This window comes from Myotis daubentonii, chromosome 19 (assembly GCF_963259705.1).
Source record: "Myotis daubentonii chromosome 19, mMyoDau2.1, whole genome shotgun sequence".
Lineage (NCBI taxonomy): Eukaryota > Metazoa > Chordata > Mammalia > Chiroptera > Vespertilionidae > Myotis > Myotis daubentonii.
The window spans coordinates 15324539-15348355 of record NC_081858.1 but is presented as its reverse complement, the minus strand read 5'-3'; the positions used below and the strand labels follow the sequence as shown (position 1 = coordinate 15348355).

The following is a 23817-nucleotide window of genomic DNA, read 5'->3' as shown; positions in this document are numbered from 1 at the left end:
CCAACACTGTGCCTGGCACACTGTAAACACTCAGGGAACAGTAGTTACCACTACCCTGCAGGACTGTGTACCAATTAGAGACAATTATGTAAAGTGCTTGACACATAGCAAGAACTTTATTGTAACAGGACTTTGTTTAAAATTTAATTTCACCTCTCATCTTCTAAGTGTATTACTTCAATGATCTCCTAATATATAGTTTCAGTCATCTTATCTGTTCCCCACCATGCCTCTATATGGCTCCTGTTTTCAAGATAAAATCCAAATTCCTTGCCATGACATGCAAAGATCTTGTCTGTCCTTATTCCTTAAGGCTCACCTCTTGCCATTACATTAGCCCCAATCCCATCAATGTCAGAAGTATCACATTCTCTCAAGAGTCAATGCTTTTAAAGCTACGCCTTTTGCCTAGAATTCCCATGTATGTTTTCCCCCAATCCAATTACCATTTTCTCTCACACTACGGCTTCTAATTCCCCAAAACTCAGCTCAGGAAGTCTTCCCTGTCCTGCAAACCATACCCCCAATTTGGGGTTCAAAATACAGTCTCTGGGCTCTCCATAGTCTTGTAATTTTTTTCTTCTAATGATATTACAAACAATAGTTTATTTTACTTGAGGTTTTTATGAGAGAAATTAGTCTATAATTTCTTTTTTATAAATGTCCTTGTTAGGTTGGTATTAAGGTTATAATGACCTCTGTAATTATTTGGGAAGCATTCCCTGTTTTCTATTCTCTGGGATAATTAATGTAAAACTGGGTATATCTTTTTCCCTTAAATATTTGGCAACTAAGATTTACTGAGCACATAGTATGTGCCAGGTTCTGTATTAAGCACATTTACATGTTACCTCATTTAATGCTTATAGCAACATTAGAGGCATATACCATCATTATCCCTGTTTTACAAAGAAGAAACTAAGGCTCACAGAGGTAACGTTCCCAAAGTCACACAGCTGGTAGGCAGCAGAGCAGGGACTTGAACACATCTCTCTCCATTTCTTAACCACATGCTACATTATCTTGTAATACGTAATATACAGTGTTGTCATTACCTGTTCATTTATCTGCCTCCCAATTAGTAAGCTCTCTGAAGAGTGGGATCACGTCTTTCATTTTTTTGTACCCCCTAAGTCTAGCTTCATGTCTACTAATTAATACTAATTAATAGATGCTCAATAAATAGCTGCTAAATAAATTAATGAAAACAAATCATTTGATTCTTATTGCACCTGGATAAGTAAAGCAGTGTTCATCAGTTCCTGTTTAGAAAGCTGATATATGTTTACTTTAGAATGCTGTTAAAGAAATCTTACCTTTCACAACAGCATGGATGGACCTAGAGGTTATAATGCTAAGTGAAATAAGCCAGTCAGAGAAAGACAAATAACCATATAATTTCACTTCAATGTGGAATCTAATGAACAAAATAAATCAACAAGCAAAAATAGAAACAGACTAGCCCAGCTGATGTGGTTCAGTTGGTTTAGCAGCATCCCATGCACCAAGAGGTGACCGGTTCGATTCCCCATCAGAGCATGTGCCCAGGTTGTGGGCTCCATCCCAGTAGGGGGCATGCAGAAGGCAGCCAGCTGATGTTGATGTGTTTCATTGATGCTTCTATCTCTCTCCCTTTCCCTTCCACTCTCTATAAAAATCAATAAAAACATGTGTGCGTATTTTTTTAAAGAAACAGACTCATAGATACAGAGAACAGACTGACAGCTCTCAGGGGGGTAGTTGGGTGGAAAAGGTGAAGGACCAGCAAACAAACAAACAAAAACACCTTATAAACAGTATAGGGATTACCAGAGGGAAAGGGGGTGGGAGGAGGTAGACTGTAAAGAGAGGGATAATGGGGATGAAGGAGACTAGACTGTGGGTGGTGAGAACACAATATAATATACAGATGATGTGTTATAGAATTGTACACTTGAAACCTACTTAATTAACCAATGTAACCCCAATAAATTCAATTTTAAAAAAGCTCAATGAAAAGATGGGCTAAACACCTGAATAGGGACCTCACCAGAGAAGATATACAGATGACAAATAAGTACAGTTGATCCTTAAACAACATGGGTTGGAAATGCGTGGGTTCATTTATACTTGAATATTTTCCAATAAATCTACAGTTGGCCCTTTGGATCCCCCAGGTTTGCATGTGTGAACTCAACCACTGCAGATGGAAACAGTATTTCCAATCTATAGTTAGGAATCCGTGAATGCCAATGCCAATGCCATACCATAAATAAGAGACTTGAGCATCCACAGATTTTGGAATCCATAGGGGGGGTCCTAGAACCAATCTCCCATAGATATGAGATGAGTGTAGTTAAGTTTTTGGGGAGTCAAAGCAATATGCAGATATCCAACTGTGTGGGGGAGTTGGTGCCCATAACCCCAACATAGTTCCAGGGTCAACTGTATATGAAAAGATGTTCCACATCATATGTCATTACAGAATTGCAAATTAAAACAATGAGATACTATTAGATACTTAGAATGGCCCAAAGCCAAAATACTGAAAACACCAAATGCTGGCAAGGATGTGAAACAACAAGAATTCTCATTCACTGCTGGTGGAATGCAAAATGGTTTGGCTACTTTGAAAGAAAGCTTGGCAATTTCTATCCAAAGTAAACAAACTCTTACCATACAATCCAGCAAACGCACTCCTTGGTATTTACCCAAAGGAGTTAAAAATTTATGCCCACATAAAACCTGTATATGAGTATTTATAGAAACTTTATTCATAATTGCCAAAGCTTGGAAGAAACCAAGATGTCCTTCAGTCGGTGAATGGATAAATAAACTGTGGTACATTCAGACACTATAATATTACTCAGCACTAAAAAGAAATGAGCTCCCAAGCCATGAAAAGGCATTGGAAGAACCTTAAAGCATATTACTAAGTGAAAGGAGTCAACTGAACAGGCTTTTTGGCTACATCCTGCACGATTACAACTCTGTGGCAGTAAACAATGGAGACAGTGAAAAGGTCAGTGGTTGCCAGGGACTGGGGAAGGGAGAGATGAATAAACAGTTGTAGGACGGGATTTTTAGAGCAGTGAAACTATTCTGTGTGATACTGTCATGATGGATACATGCCATTATACATTTGTCAAAACTGTAAGAATCTACTACACCAAGAGTGAACCCGAATGTAAAATATGGATTATAATGCGTCCACGTAGGTTTATCAGTTATAACAAATGTACCACTGAGGTACAGGATGTTAACAGTAGAAGAGGCAGGGGTTAAGTGGGAACTCTTTGTACTTTCTGCTTAAGTATCACTGTTTAAAAACATAGCCCTTAATCATCTATTAATACTTCCATCCAGATCAAAAATAGTTGTTCCCACTATGGCTCAGAAGGCAAAACCACTACCTGATTATTTCTAAAACTTAGCTTCTAAAATCACCTTAACTAGTAATTTAAGGATCACAATGAGGATCAAAAAACTCACTTTTCAATTCTCTTCCTGCTTTCTTTTTGCCTTTGTTGTTCTTTTACTTTTTCTCTTTCAATATCCATGAAAAGTCGCCTATATCTCAGGTACCGCTTTTGACGCTAAAGGAAGGAAGTTAAAATTGTTAAGATTCTGCTCTCAGAGGACTTTCCAAGGACGGAAATTATCTTTGTGCCTTAGACAAGAAAACGATATGATATGGAAGCCACATGGAACTAAGTCCTTAATTTCCTTCTATTTACGTTGGCTCAGGATATCACATACAGCAAGACCTTTATATCTTCAAGCACATGGCCATTATATGTTACAGACAAATCGGAGAAAGAAGCACTAATTTAGTTTTCCTTTAGTACAGTCCCTTGTCAATGGCACTAGAGGAAATGACTATACTTGGTATGATAAAATATATACTATATTTATTATAACCAAGTAGTAAGTACCACAGAAGCAGGGCCACAGAAAGAATGTGAGATGTATTTCATAACAGTAGTCACTAACTTTTCAAAATTAAAACCACATCTACGCCTAGCCTAACGTGGTGGGGAGCAGAGAAGGACTGAGGAATATAAGAGCATCATACTTTTAAACGGAACAGGTATAACAAAAGCAAGTGCTACTACGATGTGTGATACATTCATATCTCTGGGTTTATATATTCTCTTTTAAGGACATAGCTACTCAAATAGCAATAGTATATACACACAGACATGTTTGTAACCTTTTAGTAAAAACATTAAAGGTCTAGTAGCAGTTATGAAGATATAGCACAATCATCAGTGACACTTTTTAAAAAATACAGATGCCCCAAACCTACCTTTTCAGATACCAAAGAAATATAGATATCTGAAAAAAGCTCCACATCTGATACTGGTGCATGGACAGTGTTAAAAACTGTTGGTTTACACTAACTTTGGATTGAAAAGGGAGGAAAAAAGGAAGCCATAAATGAAAACTCTTCCTTTAAATAAGTTATTGTGGCAAATATCACTAATTGAAGAAATTCAGTAGGATAATATCGCTGATTTCACATCAAGGTACCCTAAACCCTAGGAGCTTAGAAGTTTAACATATTATAATAACTCAAGTAATTTCTTAGCCTTTATGAAATTTTTAGTATTAGCTCTTAATTATTAGGACACAACAAATTATTTCTAATTTCACATATATTGTTACAGTAGAAACACTGGTGTCCAAAAGCATTTATCATTACATACCTCTTTTTTGTCTTCTTCTTGATTTACTCCAAACTGAAGTCCTAGTGGAGTTTGGAATTCAGTGTTCCATCCTGATTGATACTTATCATAAACCTGTTAAAAAGTCCAGTCACACAAAGTGACAAAACTGCTAAAAGTTAGCCCCTTACACACTTTTGATATTTCCATCTATTGATTCTTTTCTCCTGCAACCTTGAGCTCAACTGAATAAAAAACCAAATACATATACATATATATACATGTATATATACATATATACATATACATATATATATATATATATGAAAGAATAAAATTTAAAAAAGAATGAAAGGAAGCAGTTTCAGACTGAATTAACCAAATAAAAACAATAAACCAAAGAAAAAGATTCAGACCCTAGCTGGTTTGGCTCGGTAGACAGAGCGTTGGCCCATGGACTGAAGGGTCCTGGGTTCAATTCTAGTCAAGGACACGTACCTGGGTTGCAGGCTCAATCCCCAGCCCCGGTTGGGGTGCTTGTGGGAGGCAACCAATCGATGTTTCTCTCTCTCTGTTTCTCCTCCTCCCTTCCACTGTCTCTAAAAAGCAATGGAAAAATATCCTCAGGTGAGGATTAACAAAAAACCAAAAACAAAGAAAAAGATTCAAGTCAAAAACATGGATGAACTAATAACAAATCAAAATGCCCAGAATGAAAGTTCTTCTGATATGGTCACTTAATATCATTCTATCATGAGTGTGCTTGGGATTGAATCCAAGATATAAAACCAGCTCCCTTAATGTCTCAAATATATAAGCATTTTCAATGATACAACTCTCTTAAGAATAAGAGACTGAAAATAACAAAACAACTGACAAAGAGGGAGAAGACTGGAGCTAATTTCTCCCACATTATCAAGAAGTCTTATAACATCACTTGGTCTACTTACTTGGACATCATATGAGTCAAATTATGATCTCTAACTTTTAGAAATAAAAGCTTAAAATTACTTTTGTCTTTTTAGTTTAAAGATTATTTCTCTTTCAGAAAAGTTGCAGGATACAAGATCATTATACAAAAATCAATTGTATTTCTATATACTTGCAATGAACTATCTGAAAACAAAATTAAGGGGGAAAATTTATTTATAATACTACCAAGAAATACTGAGAAATAAATTTTTAACAAAGAAAGTGTAAATTTTATACTCAGAAACTTACAAAACATTGCTGAAAGAAATTAAATTCTAAATGAATGGGAGGACACCTCATATTCATGGCTCGGAGGACTTAATGTTGTTGAGATAGCAGTAGTCCCCAAACTGATGGGCAGATTTAATGCAACCACCATCAAAATGTTAGTTAGATTATTTGTAGAAATTAACAAGATGATTCTTGAATTCATACGAAAATGAAAGGGACCCAAAATATCTGAGATGATCCTAGAATAGAAGACAAAGTTGGAGGACTCACTCTTCCCAATTTCAAAACTTACTACAAAAGTAATCAAAGATCGTGTGGTACCAGGATAAGCATAAATTATATAGATCAACAAAATAGAAATGACTTTTCAGAAATAAACCCTTATATTCACACTCAAATGATTTTTGACAAGAGTGCCAAGAGAATTCAATGGGTAAGAATAATCTTTTCAACAAATAGTGTTAGGATAACGGTATATCCACATGATAAAGAATAAAGTTAGACCCCTATCTAACACTACATACAAAAATTAACTCAAAGTGAATCATAGACCTAAATGTAAGAGACATAAAATTCTTACGGGAACACCAAAATCAAATGCCACAAAAGAAAAAATAAACTAGTCTTCATCAAAATTAAGACTTTTGTGGCTGCAAAGGAAACCATCCAGAAAGTAAAAAGACAACCCACAGAATGGGGAAAAAAAAATTTGTAAATCATATAACTAAAAAGGAACCTGTATGTAGAATATATTAAGAACTCACATAACTCAATAATCAAAAGACAGGAGGAGAACCAAGATGGCGGCATAGGTTAACGCCGGAGTTTGCTGCTTTGAACAACTACTTCAAAAGTGAAACTAAAACACGGAAGGGACATCACCCAGAACCACAGGAACGCTGGCTGAGTGGAAGTCCTACAACTAGGAGGAAAGAGAAACGCACACGGACACTCAGAGGAGGCGCAGTGCTGAAGTCAAATTCTGAGGTGCGGAGGGCGCGGAGCGGGCTGGCGGCGGAGGGCGCGGTTGTTGTTTTCAATCGGGAGGGAGTCGCAGACTCTGAGCTCCAGATCCGGGCGAGTCTTTAGGGACCCAGACTCAAACGGGAGAAGCGGGACTGTCTGGCTTCGGTCAGGGCGAGTGCAGCTTTCTCTCCGAGCTTTGCAGCGGGTGCTGGGACTCAGAGAGGCAGAGCCCCTGGGGACAGGACTGAGAGCCGCCATAACTGCTCTCTCTGGCCCACCCTGTTGATCCTGTGCGACCCGCCCTGCCCACGCCCTGCACAGAGGCATTTGCCGGATAGCCTCAGGCAAAGGCTAGATTAGCACCTCCCTAGAGGACAGAAGTTCTCTCACTGCTGACACAGCTGATTCTCATAGCCACTTGGCCTGGAGGTCAAACCCTCCCTGGAATTAGCTACAACAATCAAGATTTATCTATAAGACTGCGAACAAAGACCACTAGGGGGTGCACCAAGGAAGCATAACAAAATGCGGAGACAAAGAAACAGGACAAAATTGTCAATGGAAGAAATAGAGTTCAGAACCACACTTTTAAGGTCTCTCAAGAATTGTTTAGAAGCTGCCGATAAACTTAATGAGATCTACACGAAAACTAATAAGACCCTCGATCTTATATTGGGGAACCAACTAGAAATTAAGCACACACGGACTGAAATAACGAATATTATACAGACGCCCGACAGCAGACCAGAGGAGCACAAGAATCAAGTCAATGATTTGAAATGCGAGGAAGCAAAAAACATCCAACCGGAAAAGCAAAATGAAAAAAGAATCCAAAAATGCGAGGATAGTGTAAGGAGCCTCTGGGACAGCTTCAAGCGTACCAACATCAGAATTATAGGGGTGCCAGAAGATGAGAGAGAGCAAGATATTGAAAACCTATTTGAAGAAATAATGACAGAAAACTTCCCCCACCTGGTGAAAGAAATAGACTTACAGGTCCAAGAAGCGCGGAGAACCCCAAACAAAAGGAATCCAAAGAGGACCACACCAAGACACATCATCATTAAAATGCCAAGAGCAAAAGATAAAGAGAGAATCTTAAAAACAGCAAGAGAAAGAAACTCAGTTACCTACAAGGGAATACCCATACGACTGTCAGCTGATTTCTCAACAGAAACTTTGCAGGCCAGAAGGGAGTGGCAAGAAATATTCAAAGTGATGAATACCAAGAACCTACAACCAAGATTACTTTATCCAGCAAAGCTATCATTCAGAATTGAAGGTCAGATAAAGAGCTTCACAGATAAGGAAAAGCTAAAGGAGTTCATCACCACCAAACCAGGATTATATGAAATGCTGAAAGGTATCCTTTAAGAAGAGGAAGAGGAAGAAAAAGGTAAAGATACAAATTATGAACAACAAATATGCATCTATCAACAAGTGAATCTAAGAATCAAGTGAATAAATAATCTGATGAAAAGAATGAACTGTTGATTATAATAGAATCAGGGACATAGAAAGGGAATGGACTGACTATTCTTGGGGGGGAAAGGGGTGTGGGAGATGTGGGAAGAGACTGGACAAAAATCGTGCACCTATGGATGAGGACAGTGGGTGGGGAGTGAGGGCGGAGGGTGGGGCGGGAACTGGGAGGAGGGGAGTTATGGGGGGGAAAAAAAGGGAACAAATGTAATAATCTGAACAATAAAGATTTAATTAAAAAAAAAATAATCAAAAGACAAAAAACTCAATTACAAACTGGGCAGAGAATCTAATAGTTTTCCAAAGAAGATATACACATGGCCAATAAGCACATGAAAAGATGCTCATCACTAACCATCAGGAAAATATAACAATGAGATACTACATCACACCTATTAAGATAGCTATAATTTAAAAACGCAGGTAATAGCAAGTGCTGGTGAGAATGCAGAGAACTGGAACCCTTATATACCACTGGTGGGAATAAACAGTAGTACAGCCACTTTGGAAACCAGTATAACCGCGCCTCAAAAAGTTAAGCATAAAGTGACATATGCCCTAGGAATTTCTCTCCTGTGTATATACCAAAGATAAATGAAAACACATCTCAACAAAAAACTTGTACACAAATGTTCACAGCAGCATTGTTCATAATAGCCAGGTAATGGAAACAATCTAAATGTCCATCAACTGATAAATGGATAAATAAAATATGCTAAATGCATAAAATGTAATATTATCCAACTGTCAGGAATGAAGTAATGCTACATGCTACAAGATTGATAAACTTTTGAAAACACGATGTTCAGTGAAATAAACCAGTCATAAAGGGTCATATTTTGCATGATTCCATTTATATGAAATGCCCAAAAAAGGCAAATCTATAGAGGCAGAAAGTAGACTAGTAGTCTACTACTAGTAGTCTAAGGCTGGGGGTAGAGGTGAGGGGAAAAGGCTATAATGGGTACAAGACTTTTCAGAGTAATGAAATGTTCTGAAATTGTTTGTGGTAATGTTTGTACCACCTTTTAAATATGCTATAAACACAGAATTGTACAGTTTAAATAGGTGAATTGTAGAGTATGTAAATTACAGTCAATCCTCCTATTCACATATTCCTTATTTATGAATTCACCTATTTGCTGAAACTTATTTGAAATTCCAAAATCAATACTCACGGTGTTTTTGTGGGCATTTGCAGACATGCACAGAGCTGTGAAAAATTTGAGTCACCAGATGTGCACATTACCAGCTGAGGTTGAACAAGTTTGATACTGTAAACAAGTATCCTTTTCAAGGTATAATTAGTGCCAAGTTTTTTGCTTTTTTGTTGGTGATTTTGCTGTTTAAAATGGCCCCCAAGCACAGTGCTACAGTAGTAGCTAGTATTCCTAAGCATAAAAAGGCTATGATGTGTTTTATGGAGAATATACATGATCAGATAAGCTTCATTCAGGCATAGCCACAGTGCTATTAGCCCTGAGTTCAATGTTAATGAATCAACAATATATTATATTAAATAAGGGGTCTTTAAACAACAATTCATATACAATAAGGTAATGTATTGATCAGCTAACAAAAATGTGATCAGATGCTCCCAGGAACCTAACCTATATCTTCCCTAGGAGCAATGGTTCAGAATTCACTAATTTGGTGTTTGAGGCAACTATATAGAACATAGCTATCGTGAATGACAAGACTAGACTGTATATCTCAATAAGGCTATTATTTTTAAAGTGATTCATTTGTTTGTTATAGGAAAATGAGAAATAGCAAAAGGCTTATGATGGTTCTCTCTGGAATTTTTGTGGAGTTTTTTCTTTCTGTTTGGATTTACTTTTGCTACAATAAAAATGAAATTATTTTCTGCTTTCAAAAAAGTAAGAAAAACTAGACTTCCAGCACTGGTAAAGGAGTAAGCCCACGACAGATTTCTCTCTCTCTCTCTCTCTCTCTCTCTCTCTCTCTCTCTCTCTCTCTCTCTCATTGATTGTAAGAAAAATTGTCGTCAGTGGGATCTGGGGAGTGTAGAGGGTGGGTACCCTGAAGGGGAGCGAGCTAGAAAAGTGGATCCTTTAATTCCGTGTATGAACTGGCACACATCCCAGAGTCACCCTGAGCTGTGTGTGCACAGGGCTGGACCTAGAGGAGGACAACGAAGGCTTTGAGAAGTGAACTAACACTGAAGTCACTGTTCACAGAAGGCGAGAAACTACTGAGAGTCTGAACCCAGCCAGATGATGCCTGCTGCAAACAAAAAGGATGCAACATTCTTTAGAGGATTTTGACAGAAACCAAAGTCTTATATAACATTCAAAATTGGACATGGAAGCAAAGGTAGCAAGAGAATCCAGAATATGGGTCCAAAGAGAGACAACTCTTCCTCTGAGATAGTAAGAATAGGAAGAATAGCGAAAAGTAAACGGCTGAGGCAGTTTTGTGTGATGGCTTCAATTTTCTTTATGAAAGCCAGAGAGTACGGGGAACAGCAAGAACTTTAAGAAGTGTTTAAGGATTAGAATTATCAGTGTGGGCTACGGGAGGGGCAGGCAAGAAAAATGCTAAGCAGTACTGGGGACACTGCTAGTATGAATGTGGTTCAAATCTACATGAATAGTGTTTTCTTCCATGAGGCTTGATTATTTGGGAATCTAAAATGAAAAAGGACTGATCAGGGCTGAGGATTTTCAGGGCTGGGTGGCGGAAGGACAAGAGGAGGCTGTGACTACAAAGCCACACCCTCCATTGAACAGTCAGGGTTGGGTACCCCTCTTCTGTACTCAGATAATGCCCTATGCCTTCTCTACAACTAGCCACGTTGCTTCATAACCATCTGCTTATGTCTCAGTCTCTCTTGTTTAGAAATTGAGTGCTGTGTCTTCTTCAGCATGCTATCTTTGATATTTAGGACCTAAATAATGGCTAGCACCTAACAGGTGCTCAATAAATGTTTGACTGACTTATTCATTCAAAACATATTTAGCAAGAGACTACCAGGTGCCAGTATTGTGCTAAAGGCTGCCCATACAGAAGCTTACAGCCCAGTGGAAAAGATGTAAATAAGTAAATAACAACAAAGTCTTTTTTGTACTGAGAAGAAAATAGAAAGCAGGGATTTAAAATAAAAACCAAAGAAGAGGAGAGACCTATGTTTGATAATTTGCTCAAGGTAGTCTTTTCTACAGAGGTGACATTTTAGCTGAAACTGGAAGGATAAGAAAGGACCAGCTTTGTGAAGAAAAAAAAGAAGACTATGCAGGGAGAGGGGGGAAAATATGCAAAAGACCTGAGGTAGGAAAGAGCCCAGCATAGTTCAGCATATATGAATGATGATGCAGAATAAAACATGACATGTCCTAACCGGTTTGGCTCCGTGGATAGAGCATCGGCCTGCAGACTCAAGGGTCCCAGGTTCGATTCCGGTCAAGGGCATGGACCTTGGTTGTGGGCACATCCCCAGTAGGGGGCGTGCAAGAGGCAGCTGATCGATGTTTCTCTCTCATCGATGTTTCTAACTCTCTATCCCTCTCCCTTCCTCTCTGTAAAAAATCAATAAAATATATTTAAAAAAAAAAAGAATAAAACATGACAGCAAACCCTTAGGCCTGTGGCCACCAAACTGCGGCTCGCGAGCCACATGCGGCTCTTTGGCCCCTTGAGTGTGGCTCTTCCTAAGCCTTAGGAGTACCCTAATTAATAACAATGTACCTACCTATATAGTTTAAGTTTAAAAAATTTGGCTCTCAAAAGAAATTTCAATCGTTATACTGTTGATATTTGGCTCTGTTGACTGATGAGTTTGATGACCAGTACCTTAGGCCAACCTTATAGACCCAAACTAAAAATCCCAAAAGAGTGGCAGTTTAGTTCGGAAAACCTCAGCCCAAATCCTACTTTCTGCCTTTATGCCTCCTTTTCTTTTTGCCCTCCTAGAAGAGCCAAGAGGAAATTTCTCTTTATCTCTTTCATATATTGTAACAATGCTGGTTGCCTGAGGCTGTTTTTAAAATAACAAGACAAAACCACAAGACAGAAATTATCCAGACAGTGGTAAAATTCTAATAGACTTCAGTTAAGCCATGGAAAAATCTTAGTAGGGCCAGGATATTTTAATATTTTTTTGAAAAACTATTGATCTTCACTCAAAACACCAAAACTTTGACAATATAACAAAACCCTAACAAGCTCCAGCCCAAACTCTGAATAGTTTATCTCTTGGTGACCCTGCCATATGCTCTAGCAGCTTATGAGGGATATCTAGTCCTGGTCATTAGCTGGAAGATCCTCCTGACCCCTCCCTCTCAGAAACCACTCCTTTCTTCTCCTCTCACACCATTAGAGAGAACAGCCACCAGAAATACACCTTTCACAAAGAACATACATGTAGTTTTCCTGATCGGCAACAAGTGCTCCTGACAATACTGTTCGTTGCAGTGAGAGCCCTAGAGTAATCTTAGGTCAGGATAGGTTTTACACTCTATGATATAAAACAAGAATCTGCTTTATGCTCAGCCTTACCACCCGCAGCTCAGTAAGTGCCTGTACTCCTGTTTACAGTCTACTGCTCATACCTGCCTTCTGCTGGAAGCCTCTCTCCGGTGCTTGGCTGGAAGATGCTGATGGCCATCCAGAAGCAAATCTCGCCATCTTTCAGCTGTCCCGACAGATGGCTGCTGCCTGGAGTATAAACTCTAAAAAGATACAAAAGCACCCACCAAATGTATGAGCAGTGGCAGAATGGTAGTGAAAATACTATAGGCTGCAATGATGCCCTGAGGTCATCTAAATAGGTCAGAAGAATTGGTACAGTACGGTATAAAAGTAGACATACTTCTGGCCACTATTTGGACCTTAACAGTGTCCACAAAGCAATCAAAAGTTTCTTCATCTATAAAACAAGGATAATAATAAAACCTATCTCCCAGAGTTATTGTGAAAATTAAATCAGACAATGGACATAAGGTTCTAGATCAATTTTAGCTTAAGAATGTAAGCTGTCAGTCATAATAATATTAATATTACTAATATTATTAAGAGACAACACTATCACCATCATTATCACTGTTGTTAGTAGCATAGCCCAGATCCAACTCTAATTTACTTTCTGCTGCTTAATTTTTACTCTGCTCTGCTGCTCTCTAGCAGAGCCTGAATCCTGGATTTAATGTACGACATATTCATGGCACTCCAGAAATAACTCCCTTCTCCATATCTCAACTGTCATGTTATGTGAGGCCTGCTCATAGTTCCTGTGCTAAAAGACCTCATAAACACTGAACATTTTCCAAGCAGGAGCATCATGCCAGGGAAACAGTAAATGCTTCAGTGAAGAGGCCTAAAGTCGTTTCAATAGGTCAGAATGGTATGATACATCACAAAACAAGAAGATATTATATCTTTGTCCATTATTACTGACCTTAAAACTAAACCCCTGGAGCAGTTACCACATTGCCCTGTCAATCTTGAGACAAAACCTAAGCAATTTACTCTCTGCCACTTACTCCTTACTAGAGCATTCTCTACTTATTCTCTGGAGAGCCTAGGTCTTGAATTCTGGGTGAAATAAGCCAATGGCACTCCAGAAGCAATTCCTGTTTCAAACTCTCATTTCTCAAAAAAAAGGGGGGGGGGGGGCGGGGATTGCTTGGTATAGTTGTTTTAAAGGAACAACAAAATAAAGAACTAATTGTATAAGCAAAAATGATGGGTTAGTGACAATAATGTAGACTTCAGTGACAATCCCAGAATAATGATACTAGGGTAGGATAATTTAACAGGGGTGTGTGTGTGTGTGTTTAATATAAAATTTCCAGACACACATCAAAATAGGGAAAAAACAGAGTATAATGAATCCCAAGATACTCTTCACCCAGCTTCAATAATTGGCAATGTTTTATTTTTTCATCTATCTCTTCTCCCACTTTTTTTCCTGGAGTATTTTAAAGCAAAACCAAGATTGTTCTGGCACTTCTTCTTTCTGCAATAGCATAGTTAAAAGAAGATAAAGCAACAGGGCAATCTATATAATAAAAGCCTAAGTGACCATTACAGTGGAACGACCAGAAAGACCAGTTGCTATGATGCGCACTGACCACGAGGGGGCAGATGCTCAATGCAGGAGCTGCCCCTTGGTGGTCAGTGTGCTCCCACAGGGAAAGCGCCACTCAGCCAGAAGCCGGGCTCACAGCTGGAAAGCACAGCGGCGGTGGTGGGAGCCTCTCCCGTCTCCATGGCAGTGCTAAGGAACAGCGAGCTGAACGGTAAGGAACAGCGAGTAAGTGGGCAGTAAGGAGCAAGGGGTCCCAGACTGCTAGAGGGATGTCCTCCTGCCAGCTTAGGCCCACTCCCAGCGAGAAGTGGGCCTAAGCTGGCAGGTGGAAATCACCCAAGAGGTCCTGGACTGCGAGAGGGCGCAGGCCAGGCTGAGGGACACCTCCCCCCTCAGTGCACAAATTCTGTGTAATGGGACTCTAGTATTTTTATAATGTTGCTAGCATTTTCCCAAGGAAAAGCCAGGAGACAAGTTGGTGTCATTTTCACAAGTACTCCTACGTGGTGTCCCCAATAATTCATGCACAAACACTAGTAAAGTTCAGGAAGTTCTGAGGCAGCAAATAGCTTGTTGTATCCATCATAACTGGTCTGCAAACGGGATGCCTGGGTTTGGTATCCTGCACTGTTGATCAAAAGTAGACTCCCTTCAGCATTTATAAAATAACTAGAGGCCCGATGCACGAAATTCATGCAAGAGTAGGCCTTCTTTCCTCCAGGTGCCAGCACCGGCTTCCCTCTGGCACCCGGGCTTCCCTCCAGCCGCCAGCAGGCACCCAGGACCCAGGCTTCCCTTGTAACCCTGGCTTTGTCTGGAAGGTCGTCTGGTCTAATTAGCATACTATGCTTTTATTATTATAGATGTATAAGGCCAAATAAATAGGCTAAAGGACTTGAGTTTAAAAAAACAATTTACTGTTAACCAATTATATAAAACCTGTCTCTCAGTTAACTCAAATGACAAAGGTATGCTTTCTCATCTGCAGTCTTTAGAAGGGACTCATTTTGAAATAACTGAAAAGATGATATTGTTAGCCTGACTCTAGAAGCCTCCAATCTATGTATCCTACATATAAGCTACCTTGATAAGCTCCAGCCCAAATCTTAATTTGTCTCTGTTACTCCTTTGAAAAGTGACATCCTCCCCACTGTCTTCTGTTCTACCTGATCGCCAGGGGAGGTTTGGTCCTGGACTTGTGGGTTAACATAATGATGATACCCCGGAGGAAATTCATCGCTCACTCTCACTTCTCTCAGAAAAGATGACGGCTGCTCAAAAAACATGTTCTAAAGGAACAACAAAAACAGAAAAGAAATTGTCTAACCAGGGTAACATGCTAATCATAATATTGTAGGCTGCAATGAGAACTCCAGGAAAATGCTATCAGGTGAAGATATTCTGATACATTTTGATCTGAACAAGAATGTGACACTTAGCCGAAACCGGTTTGGCTCAGTGGATAGAGCGTCAGCCTGCGGACTGAAGGGTCCCAGGTTAGATTCGGGTCAAGGGCATGTACCTGGGTTGCGGGCGCATCCCCAGTGGGGGATGTGCAGGAGGCAGCTGATCGATGTTTCTCTTTCATCGATGTTTCTAGCTCTCTATCTCTCTCCCTTCCTCTCTGTAAAAAAACCAATAAAATATATTAAAAAAAAAAAAAAAAAGAACGTGACACTTTAGCTCAACTCTATAGGCCTTAATTTTTAATCCCAAGCCATATACAGAATAGTCTGACAAACTACTCAAATTTTAAGTAATTTAGGATCTACTACTTCTTCCTACTTTATTCATGTCAGGGCAATTACCACAAGGTAATTCCACTAGCTTCAGCAAAAACTGTAATGTAATCTTAGTAAATTAAAACAGTCTGATTCTATACCTAGAATATGAACATGGTGCCCTAGTCGGTATTGCTCAGTAGGTAGAGCATCAGCCTGCAGACTGAAAGGTACTGGGTTCGATTCCAGTCAAGGGCACATACCTGGTCACAAGTTCGATCCCCAGCCCTGGTCAGAGCACGAGCAGGAAGCAACCAATCCATGTGGCTCTCTCACATAATGTTTCTCTGTCTGTCTCTCCCCCTCCCTTCCACTCTCTCTAAAAATCAATGAAAAAATATCCTCAGGTGAGGATTAACAACAACAGTTGAATCTGAACATGGTTTATCAGCCTTCTGAATCACAGAACTGATTAGACTGATACGGTTCATTAGACGAGGGACCTTGGCACCAGACTCTACACTTCACATTACCAGTTGTTGAGAATGTCTAAAACCCAGCACTTTATTTCCCATTTATCTCTCTCTTATTCTGCTCTACCTGATCTCTGATGAACGCCTGGTCCTGGACTTTAGGAGTCGGAGACTGATAACCTGCCAGAGAAAAGCCATGTCTCCCTCTCTCATTTATAACAGAATATGGCTCCTTGAAGTGGACTTTCTAAAAGAAAAAAAAAAAAAAAATACAAACTGTAAATAGTTCAGTAGGAGTAATTTGATAGCAATATCATTCTGAGCTTTATTGTGAACTTTATGGTAATTTTACAAACTCAGGATACCATGGAATAAAACAGAAAACCATACTTTTTGTCCATTCTAGCTGAGAACAATTTTTGCAAGCTCCAAACTAAACCTAAACAACTCAGTTCCTGCTGGTCTCTTTCCCTTTTGTGTCCTACCATGTCCCTGATGGAGGCCTGATTTTGATGGACATCCAAAGAAAATACCTCTCTCCCTCTCCTACCTGTCCAAATTGATGCTGGCTGCTTTAACTTGCTTTCTAAAACAGAACAAACACAAAATAGCAATTGTGCAGTTAGAAAGACATGTTAACCAATAGTACTTTAGGCTATAGTGAGAATTCTGGAGTTCTCTGAGGTCAGAGAATAACTGGACATCTTATAGAATAAAAAAAAACGCTATGCTCTATTCCACATTAGCCCAGCCACACCCCTAAGTAATTCCTGTTAATCCCTTACTTTTTCCTTTTTGTCTAACTGATCTCTAGTAGAGGGCTGGCCTTGGAACCTGGTAAAAGATACTATTGGACACTTGTGGGCCACACCTTCGCTCAACTTCAGCTGTCAAAGCAGATTATGGCTGCCAGAAATAGTTTCCCTTATATTGTTTTTAAAAGTAAATTGGCCACACCAGAAAAGGAAGTAAACAAAATGGAGGCGCGCAATATGTCAGACAAAGAATTTAGAGCAATGGTCATAAGAACACTTAAAAGGATGGAAGACTAATCCAACAATATGTGTAAGAACCAAGAGGAAATGCAGAAGAAACCAGAAGAAATGAAAAATGACATCACTGCACTAAAGAACTCAATAGAAAGCATCAACAGTAGACTAGAAGAAGTGGAGGACTGCATCAGTGAGCTATAAGACAAGGTAAGAAAAAATACCCAAGCAGAGCAGCATCTAGAAAAAAAACTTAACAGGAGGAGAGCCTAAGGGAACTTTGGGACAACATGAAACGAAACAACATCCGCATAATAGGGGTGCCAGAAGGAGAGGAAACTGAGCAAGGAATAAAAAACCTGTTTGACAGAAAAATTTCCTGATATCGGGAAGAAAAAACTCACACAAGTCCAAGAAGCTCACACAGTCCCAAACAAGATGAACCCCAAAAGACTGACACCAAAACACATTATAATTAAATTGGCAAACACCAACGACAAAATTAGAATCTCAAAGACAGAAAGGATCTCCCATCAGACTATCGACTGATTTCTCAACAGAAACAAATCAGGCCAGAAGGGAATGGAAAGAAATACACAAAATCATACAAAGCAACGGTCTGAATCTAAGAATACTGTACCCCACAAGGCTATCAATCAAAATTGAGGGATAAAGTAGGAGCTTCCCAGACAAAAAAGGACTAAGGGAGTTTATTACCACCAAACCAGCAATGCAAGAAACGCTAAAGCACTGGTTCTCAACCTTCCTAATGCCGTGACCTTTTAATACAGTTCCTCATGTTGTGGTGACCCCAACCATAAAATTATTTTCTTTGCTACTTCATAACTGTAATCTTGCTACTGTTATGAATTGTAATGTAAATATCTGATATGCAGAATGTATTTTCATTGCTACAAACTGTACAAAATTAAAGCATAGTGATTAATCACAAAAACTATACGTAATTATATATGTGTTTTCTGATGGTCTTAGGCGACCCCCGTGAAAGAGTCGTTGGATCCCCAAGTTGAGAACCGCTGTACTTAAAGGGTCTCCTGTATAAAGAACTAGGAAGGGAAGAAGGAACACAGACATAAAGAATAAATTGGTGAAAAACAATAATCACTTTAAATGTAAATGGATTAAGTGCTCCAATCAAAAGACACAGGGTAGCTGAGTGGATAAGAAAACATGACCCATATATCTGCTATCCCCAGGAAACCCACTTCAGAACAAAGGACTCAGACTAATAGTGAAGGATGGAAAAAGAATTTTCAGGTGAATGGAAATAAAAGTAAATTGTCCAACCCTAGCTGGTGTTGCTCAGTGGGTAGAGAATCAGCCTGTGGACTGAAGAGTCCCGGGTTTGATTCTGATCAAAGGCACACCTTGTCACAAGTTCAATCTCTGGCTCTGGTCAGAGCACGTGCAGGAGGCAACCAATCCATGTGGTTCTCTCACATAATGTTTCTCTGTCTATCTCTCCTCCTCCCTTTCACTCTAAAAATCAATGAAAAAATATCCTCAGGTGAAGATTAACAACAAAAAGAAGAATCTGAACATGGTTTATCAGCCTTCTGAATCACAGAACTGATCTGACTGATATTGTTCATTAGACCAGGGACCTTTGCACCTGACTCTATTCTTCACATTACCAGTTATTGAGAATGTCTAAAACCCAGCACTTTATTTCCCATTTATCTCTTTCTTATTCTGCTTTACCTGATCTCTGATGCACACCTGGTCCTGGACTTTAGGAGTAGGAGACTGATAACCTGCCAGAGAAAAGCCATGTCTCCCTCTCTCATTTATAACAGAATATGGCTCCTTGAAGCGGACTTTCTAAAAGAAAATAAATACAAACTGTAAATTGTCTAGTAGGAGTAATATGATAGCAATAACATTCTGAGCTTTACTGTGAACTTTATGGTAATTTTTATTTTATTTTTATTTATTTATTTATTTTAATATATTTTATTGATTTTTTACAGAGAGGAAGGGAAAGAGATAGAGAGAGTTAGAAACATCGATGAGAGAGAAACATCGATCAGCTGCCTCCTGCACATCCCCCACTGGGGATGTGCCTGCAACCCAGGTACATGCCCTTGACTGGAATCGAACCTGGGACCTTTCAGTCTGCAGGCCGGCGCTCTATCCACTGAGCCAAACCGGTTTTGGCTACTTTATGGTAATTTTACAAACTCAGGATACCATGGAATAAAACAGAAAACCATACTTTTTGTCCGTTCTAGCTGAAAACAATTTTTGCAAGCTCCAAACTAAACCTAAACAACTCAGTTCCTGCTGGTCTCTTTCCCTTTTGTGTCCTACCATGTCCCTGATGGAGGCCTGATTTTGATGGACATCCAAAGAAAATACCTCTCTCCCTCTCCTGCCTATCCAAATTGATGCTGGCTGCTTTAACTTGCTTTCTAAAACAGAACAAACACAAAATAGCAATTGTGCAGTTAGAAAGACATGTTAACCAATAGTACTTTAGGCTATAGTGAGAATTCTGGAGTTCTCTGAGGTCAGAGAATAACTGGACATCTTATGGAATAAAAAACCCCACTATATTCCACATTAGCCCAGCCACACCCCTAAGTAATTCCTGTCAATCTCTTACTTCTTCCTTTTGGCCTAACTGACCTCTAGTAGAGGGCTGGCCTTGGAACCTGGTAAAAGATACTACTGGACACTTGTGGGCCACTCCTTCGCCCATCTTTAGCTGTCAAAGCAGATTATGGCTGCCAGAAATAGTTTCCCTAATAAAGATTTTATTTAAAGTAACTGTCCAGCCCTAGCTGGTTTGGGTCAGTGGTAGAGCATCAGCTTGTGGTCTGAAGGGTCCCGGATTTGATTCCAGTCAAGGGCACATGTCCGGGTGTGGGCTTCTGTGGGGGGCATGCAGGAGGCCACCAACCGATGATTCTTTCTCATCATTGATGTTTCTATCTCTCTCTCTCCCTCTCCCTTCCTCTCTGAAATCAATAAAAAATATATATTTTATTTTATAAAAATGGTAAATTGTCCAGACAGGGGTAACATGCTGCTGATATTACTTTAAGACTTAATGAGAACTCCAGAGCTTTTAGAAATCAACTAGGATATTATCTTTTCCAACTATGAATCTCCAAATTAGTTGCAATCTAGTCCCTGCAAATCCCACTCCAAATCTTAAGTAGCTTATTTCTTCTTGCTTTATCTTACCTGATATCTGGGTAGAAAATCCTGGTCCTGACATTTGCATAGAGTATTCTGTTCATTGGAGAAAACATGCTGATCTTTGCGTTTAATATGTTGGTCTGGACATTTGGGCATAAAATCCTGGTCCTGACATTTGGGTTGAATATCCTGGTCTTTGGGGAAAACATGCTGGTCTTTGCGTAGAATATGTTGGTCCTGACATTTGAGTAGAATATTCTGGTCATTGGGTAGAATGTTCTGGTCTTTGGGTAGAAAAGCCTGATTTGGGGATAAAAAATCATGGACTTCCAACATATTTCCATCTTCTAGTTCAATACTCTGGGCTTCCAGCATCAGACTCTGAGGTTCTAGCTTAACAACCTGGACTTTAAGTTCAATGGCCTGGGCTTTGGGTTCAACAACTTGGCCTTCCATAGGCTGGCCTGCCAGCTCAACAGCCTGGGAATGTGGCTCAATATTCTGGGCTTCCAGCTCAACCCTCTGCACTCCTGTTAGATCACCCTGGGTCTCCAGCAGATCATCTTGGGTTTCTGAAAGATAATCCTGCGTTTCTGGCAGAATATCCTGTAACTCATTTAGCTGTTCCTCTTCTATTACAGCATATAATGGAGTTTTGAATCGTATTTTCTAAAAGTGAACATAAACATCAAATATAGGTTTTCCAGAGACTCTTAAAATAATCTTAAAAGGATATGGTAGTCAAACAAATTATTAGAATAAAATGTGAAATTATAGACTTTGCTCCACGTAACCTAAATCTATAATCCCAAACCAGTACAACAGAACTGGCATTCCTAGTCTAAGTCATTTTAGTTTAATTTCTATTAAACTAACTCCTTTCACTCTGCTTTACCTGAACTCTGCTGAAAGCTTTGTTCTCTTCAGAAAAGAAACCCTGTTGGTTCTTCCAAAACAATTTTTCGTTCCCTTTCTTGTCTATCGTAATCGATGAAGATTCCTCAGAGTCAGGTTCCTAAAGAACACACAAACAAAAATGAAAAAATTATGTCTATATAAAAATTTTAAAAATCCAAATGTATCTATTACAGGTAGAAACAATGTGACTGAAATAACATCCTAGGCTTTACCACACTACTAATACAATTTTAGTAGGTTAGTATAGTCAAATATTACAAAAACAGGACATTACAAAATAAGTGCAAAAATGTACACTCAAAACTATAAAATACTGTTGAAATGAATTAAAGAAGATCTAAATAGAGTTCATCTTCATGGATCTCTAAAGACAATATTGTAAAGACAACATTAAGCTCTTACACTTACTGGTACAGTCAACTAATTTTCAAGAAATGTCAAGACAATTAAATAGAGAAAGAATAATTTTTCAGCCCTGGCTGGTTTGGCTCAGTGGATAGAGGGTTGGCCTGCGGACTCAAGGGTCCCAGGTTCGATTCTGGCCAAGGGCGTGTGCCTTGGTTGCGGGCATATCCCCAGTGGGAGGTGTGAAGGAGGCGGCTGATCGATGTTTCTCTCTCATCGATGTTTCTAACTCTCTATTCCTCTCCCTTCCTCTCTGTAAAAAATCAATCAAATATATTTAAAAAAAAAAAAAAAAGAAAGTGATATGACAACAACTCACAGGATGGGAGAAAATACTTGCAAATCATGTATCTGATTTGTATTGGGAATATATAAAGAACTCTTACAACTTAATAATAGGACAAATAACCCAATTAAGAAACAGTATCACACTGGCACTTTCTCCACAAGAAATACATAAATGGACAATAAACACATAAAAAGATGCCAGTAACAATTTCAGAAAGCTTATGATTTTTGTCTTGGTGACCTGACAGCAGGCAAGCAAGTATATCTTCTGCTTAAAGCTCCAGGTCTGGAACAACAATAACAACCAGACAGATTCTAATGTCAGTAAAAATAAATCTAACAAGGAAATGAAACCAGAATTCAAATAGATGGTTCTCCTTTCTGACTGGAAGATTTCCACTTCCGATAACTGAGAGGGTAGAAAACTTCAGACCTGAGGGAAAGATTACATACTTGAAATAAGTGATAAGAAAAATTTCACAAATTTCTTAATCACTCTCAATTATATGCAGATTTGTTTCTGATGTTACACCTGAAAAATACACATGAATTCTCTGAAATCAAGCAGCAGCCTGATTCGTCATCATCATCATCATAACGTATTAGACTTAAATGGCATCTCTGACGTATCAACTGGCTTATGCAAGGATGCTATCTCAGGCTTCATCCTCCTTCCTTCTACTGGAGAATTATCTCAGTCAGACCTGTGAATAGTACTCTTTGTGGGAAAAAACAATTGAGCAGTTTGAACATGTTCCACACCATATAAAATATCAATCTCTAGCATCAAATAACCCTTTTTCTCTGGTTTATTAGAATGTGTCCAATCGCCTCTTTCTAACAGTACCCTGGAGTCAGTCCAAATCTAGAGTAGGTATGGAAAGTGTCAAGATACCAAGCCACTGAGAAGAATTTAGGCACAAAAGAAACTCTACCTTGAGTCTCAATACGGCAATGCTCTTTAGGAAAAGGTAACCAGTATGAATGCAACTAGATGGAATGCCATATATGGATACACACCGCTGCCCACTTGTATTTTGATATTTAAATATAAATTTCTTAACACTGGGACGGAAGACAGTATAGTTTAGTATTCTACCAACTGCAAACATACAAGTGACAAGTGTTTTTGACTGTTGAGATACTTAAGAAAAAAATACAAAAATAAAATATATATGTATAATCTAGGAAAATATAAAAGAATACTAATTAGGAAGCAAAACTGAGGAAGAACTAAATAAAACAGTCTATGGTAGCACCAAAAAAAAGTAAAAAAGCCTAATGGTTCATTTTTCTAGATGCTGCCTACCAAAACTTGAAATTAATCCCAAAATTATGTAAACAAAGGAAAGTAAAGGAGTTTAGCATCCAAATATGTGAACACTGAAATAAGTAGGCACCAAAACAGTGTTATTTTACAAGTATAGCCTTAAATATCCTTTTCAGTTTAGCTCCGCATTTGGGTTCCAATTATTCACTCTTATGTTATCTGTTGAATCAAAACAATTTATT

General features: G+C 38.9%; 1 protein-coding gene across 7 annotated transcripts in view; it reads right to left on the bottom strand.

The window, feature by feature from the left end:
• The window catches only part of CCDC15 (coiled-coil domain containing 15), a 46662-nt gene that overhangs the window by 8837 nt on the left and 14008 nt on the right, over positions 1-23817 (bottom strand). For 2 of the 7 annotated variants that reach the window (XM_059677062.1, XM_059677061.1), the window contains exons 6-13: positions 21590-21709; positions 20740-21363; positions 19252-19371; positions 16668-16787; positions 15513-15635; positions 12869-12988; positions 4689-4781; positions 3472-3575 (exon numbers count right to left, since the gene is read on the bottom strand). In XM_059677062.1, the coding sequence (XP_059533045.1) occupies positions 3472-3575; positions 4689-4781; positions 12869-12988; positions 15513-15635; positions 16668-16787; positions 19252-19371; positions 20740-21363; positions 21590-21709 (1424 nt within the window). The remainder of the gene's footprint in view (positions 1-3471; positions 3576-4688; positions 4782-12868; positions 12989-15512; positions 15636-16667; positions 16788-19251; positions 19372-20739; positions 21364-21589; positions 21710-23817) is intronic. The other 5 variants (XM_059677064.1, XM_059677063.1, XM_059677065.1 and 2 more) reach the window with 5 other exon arrangements.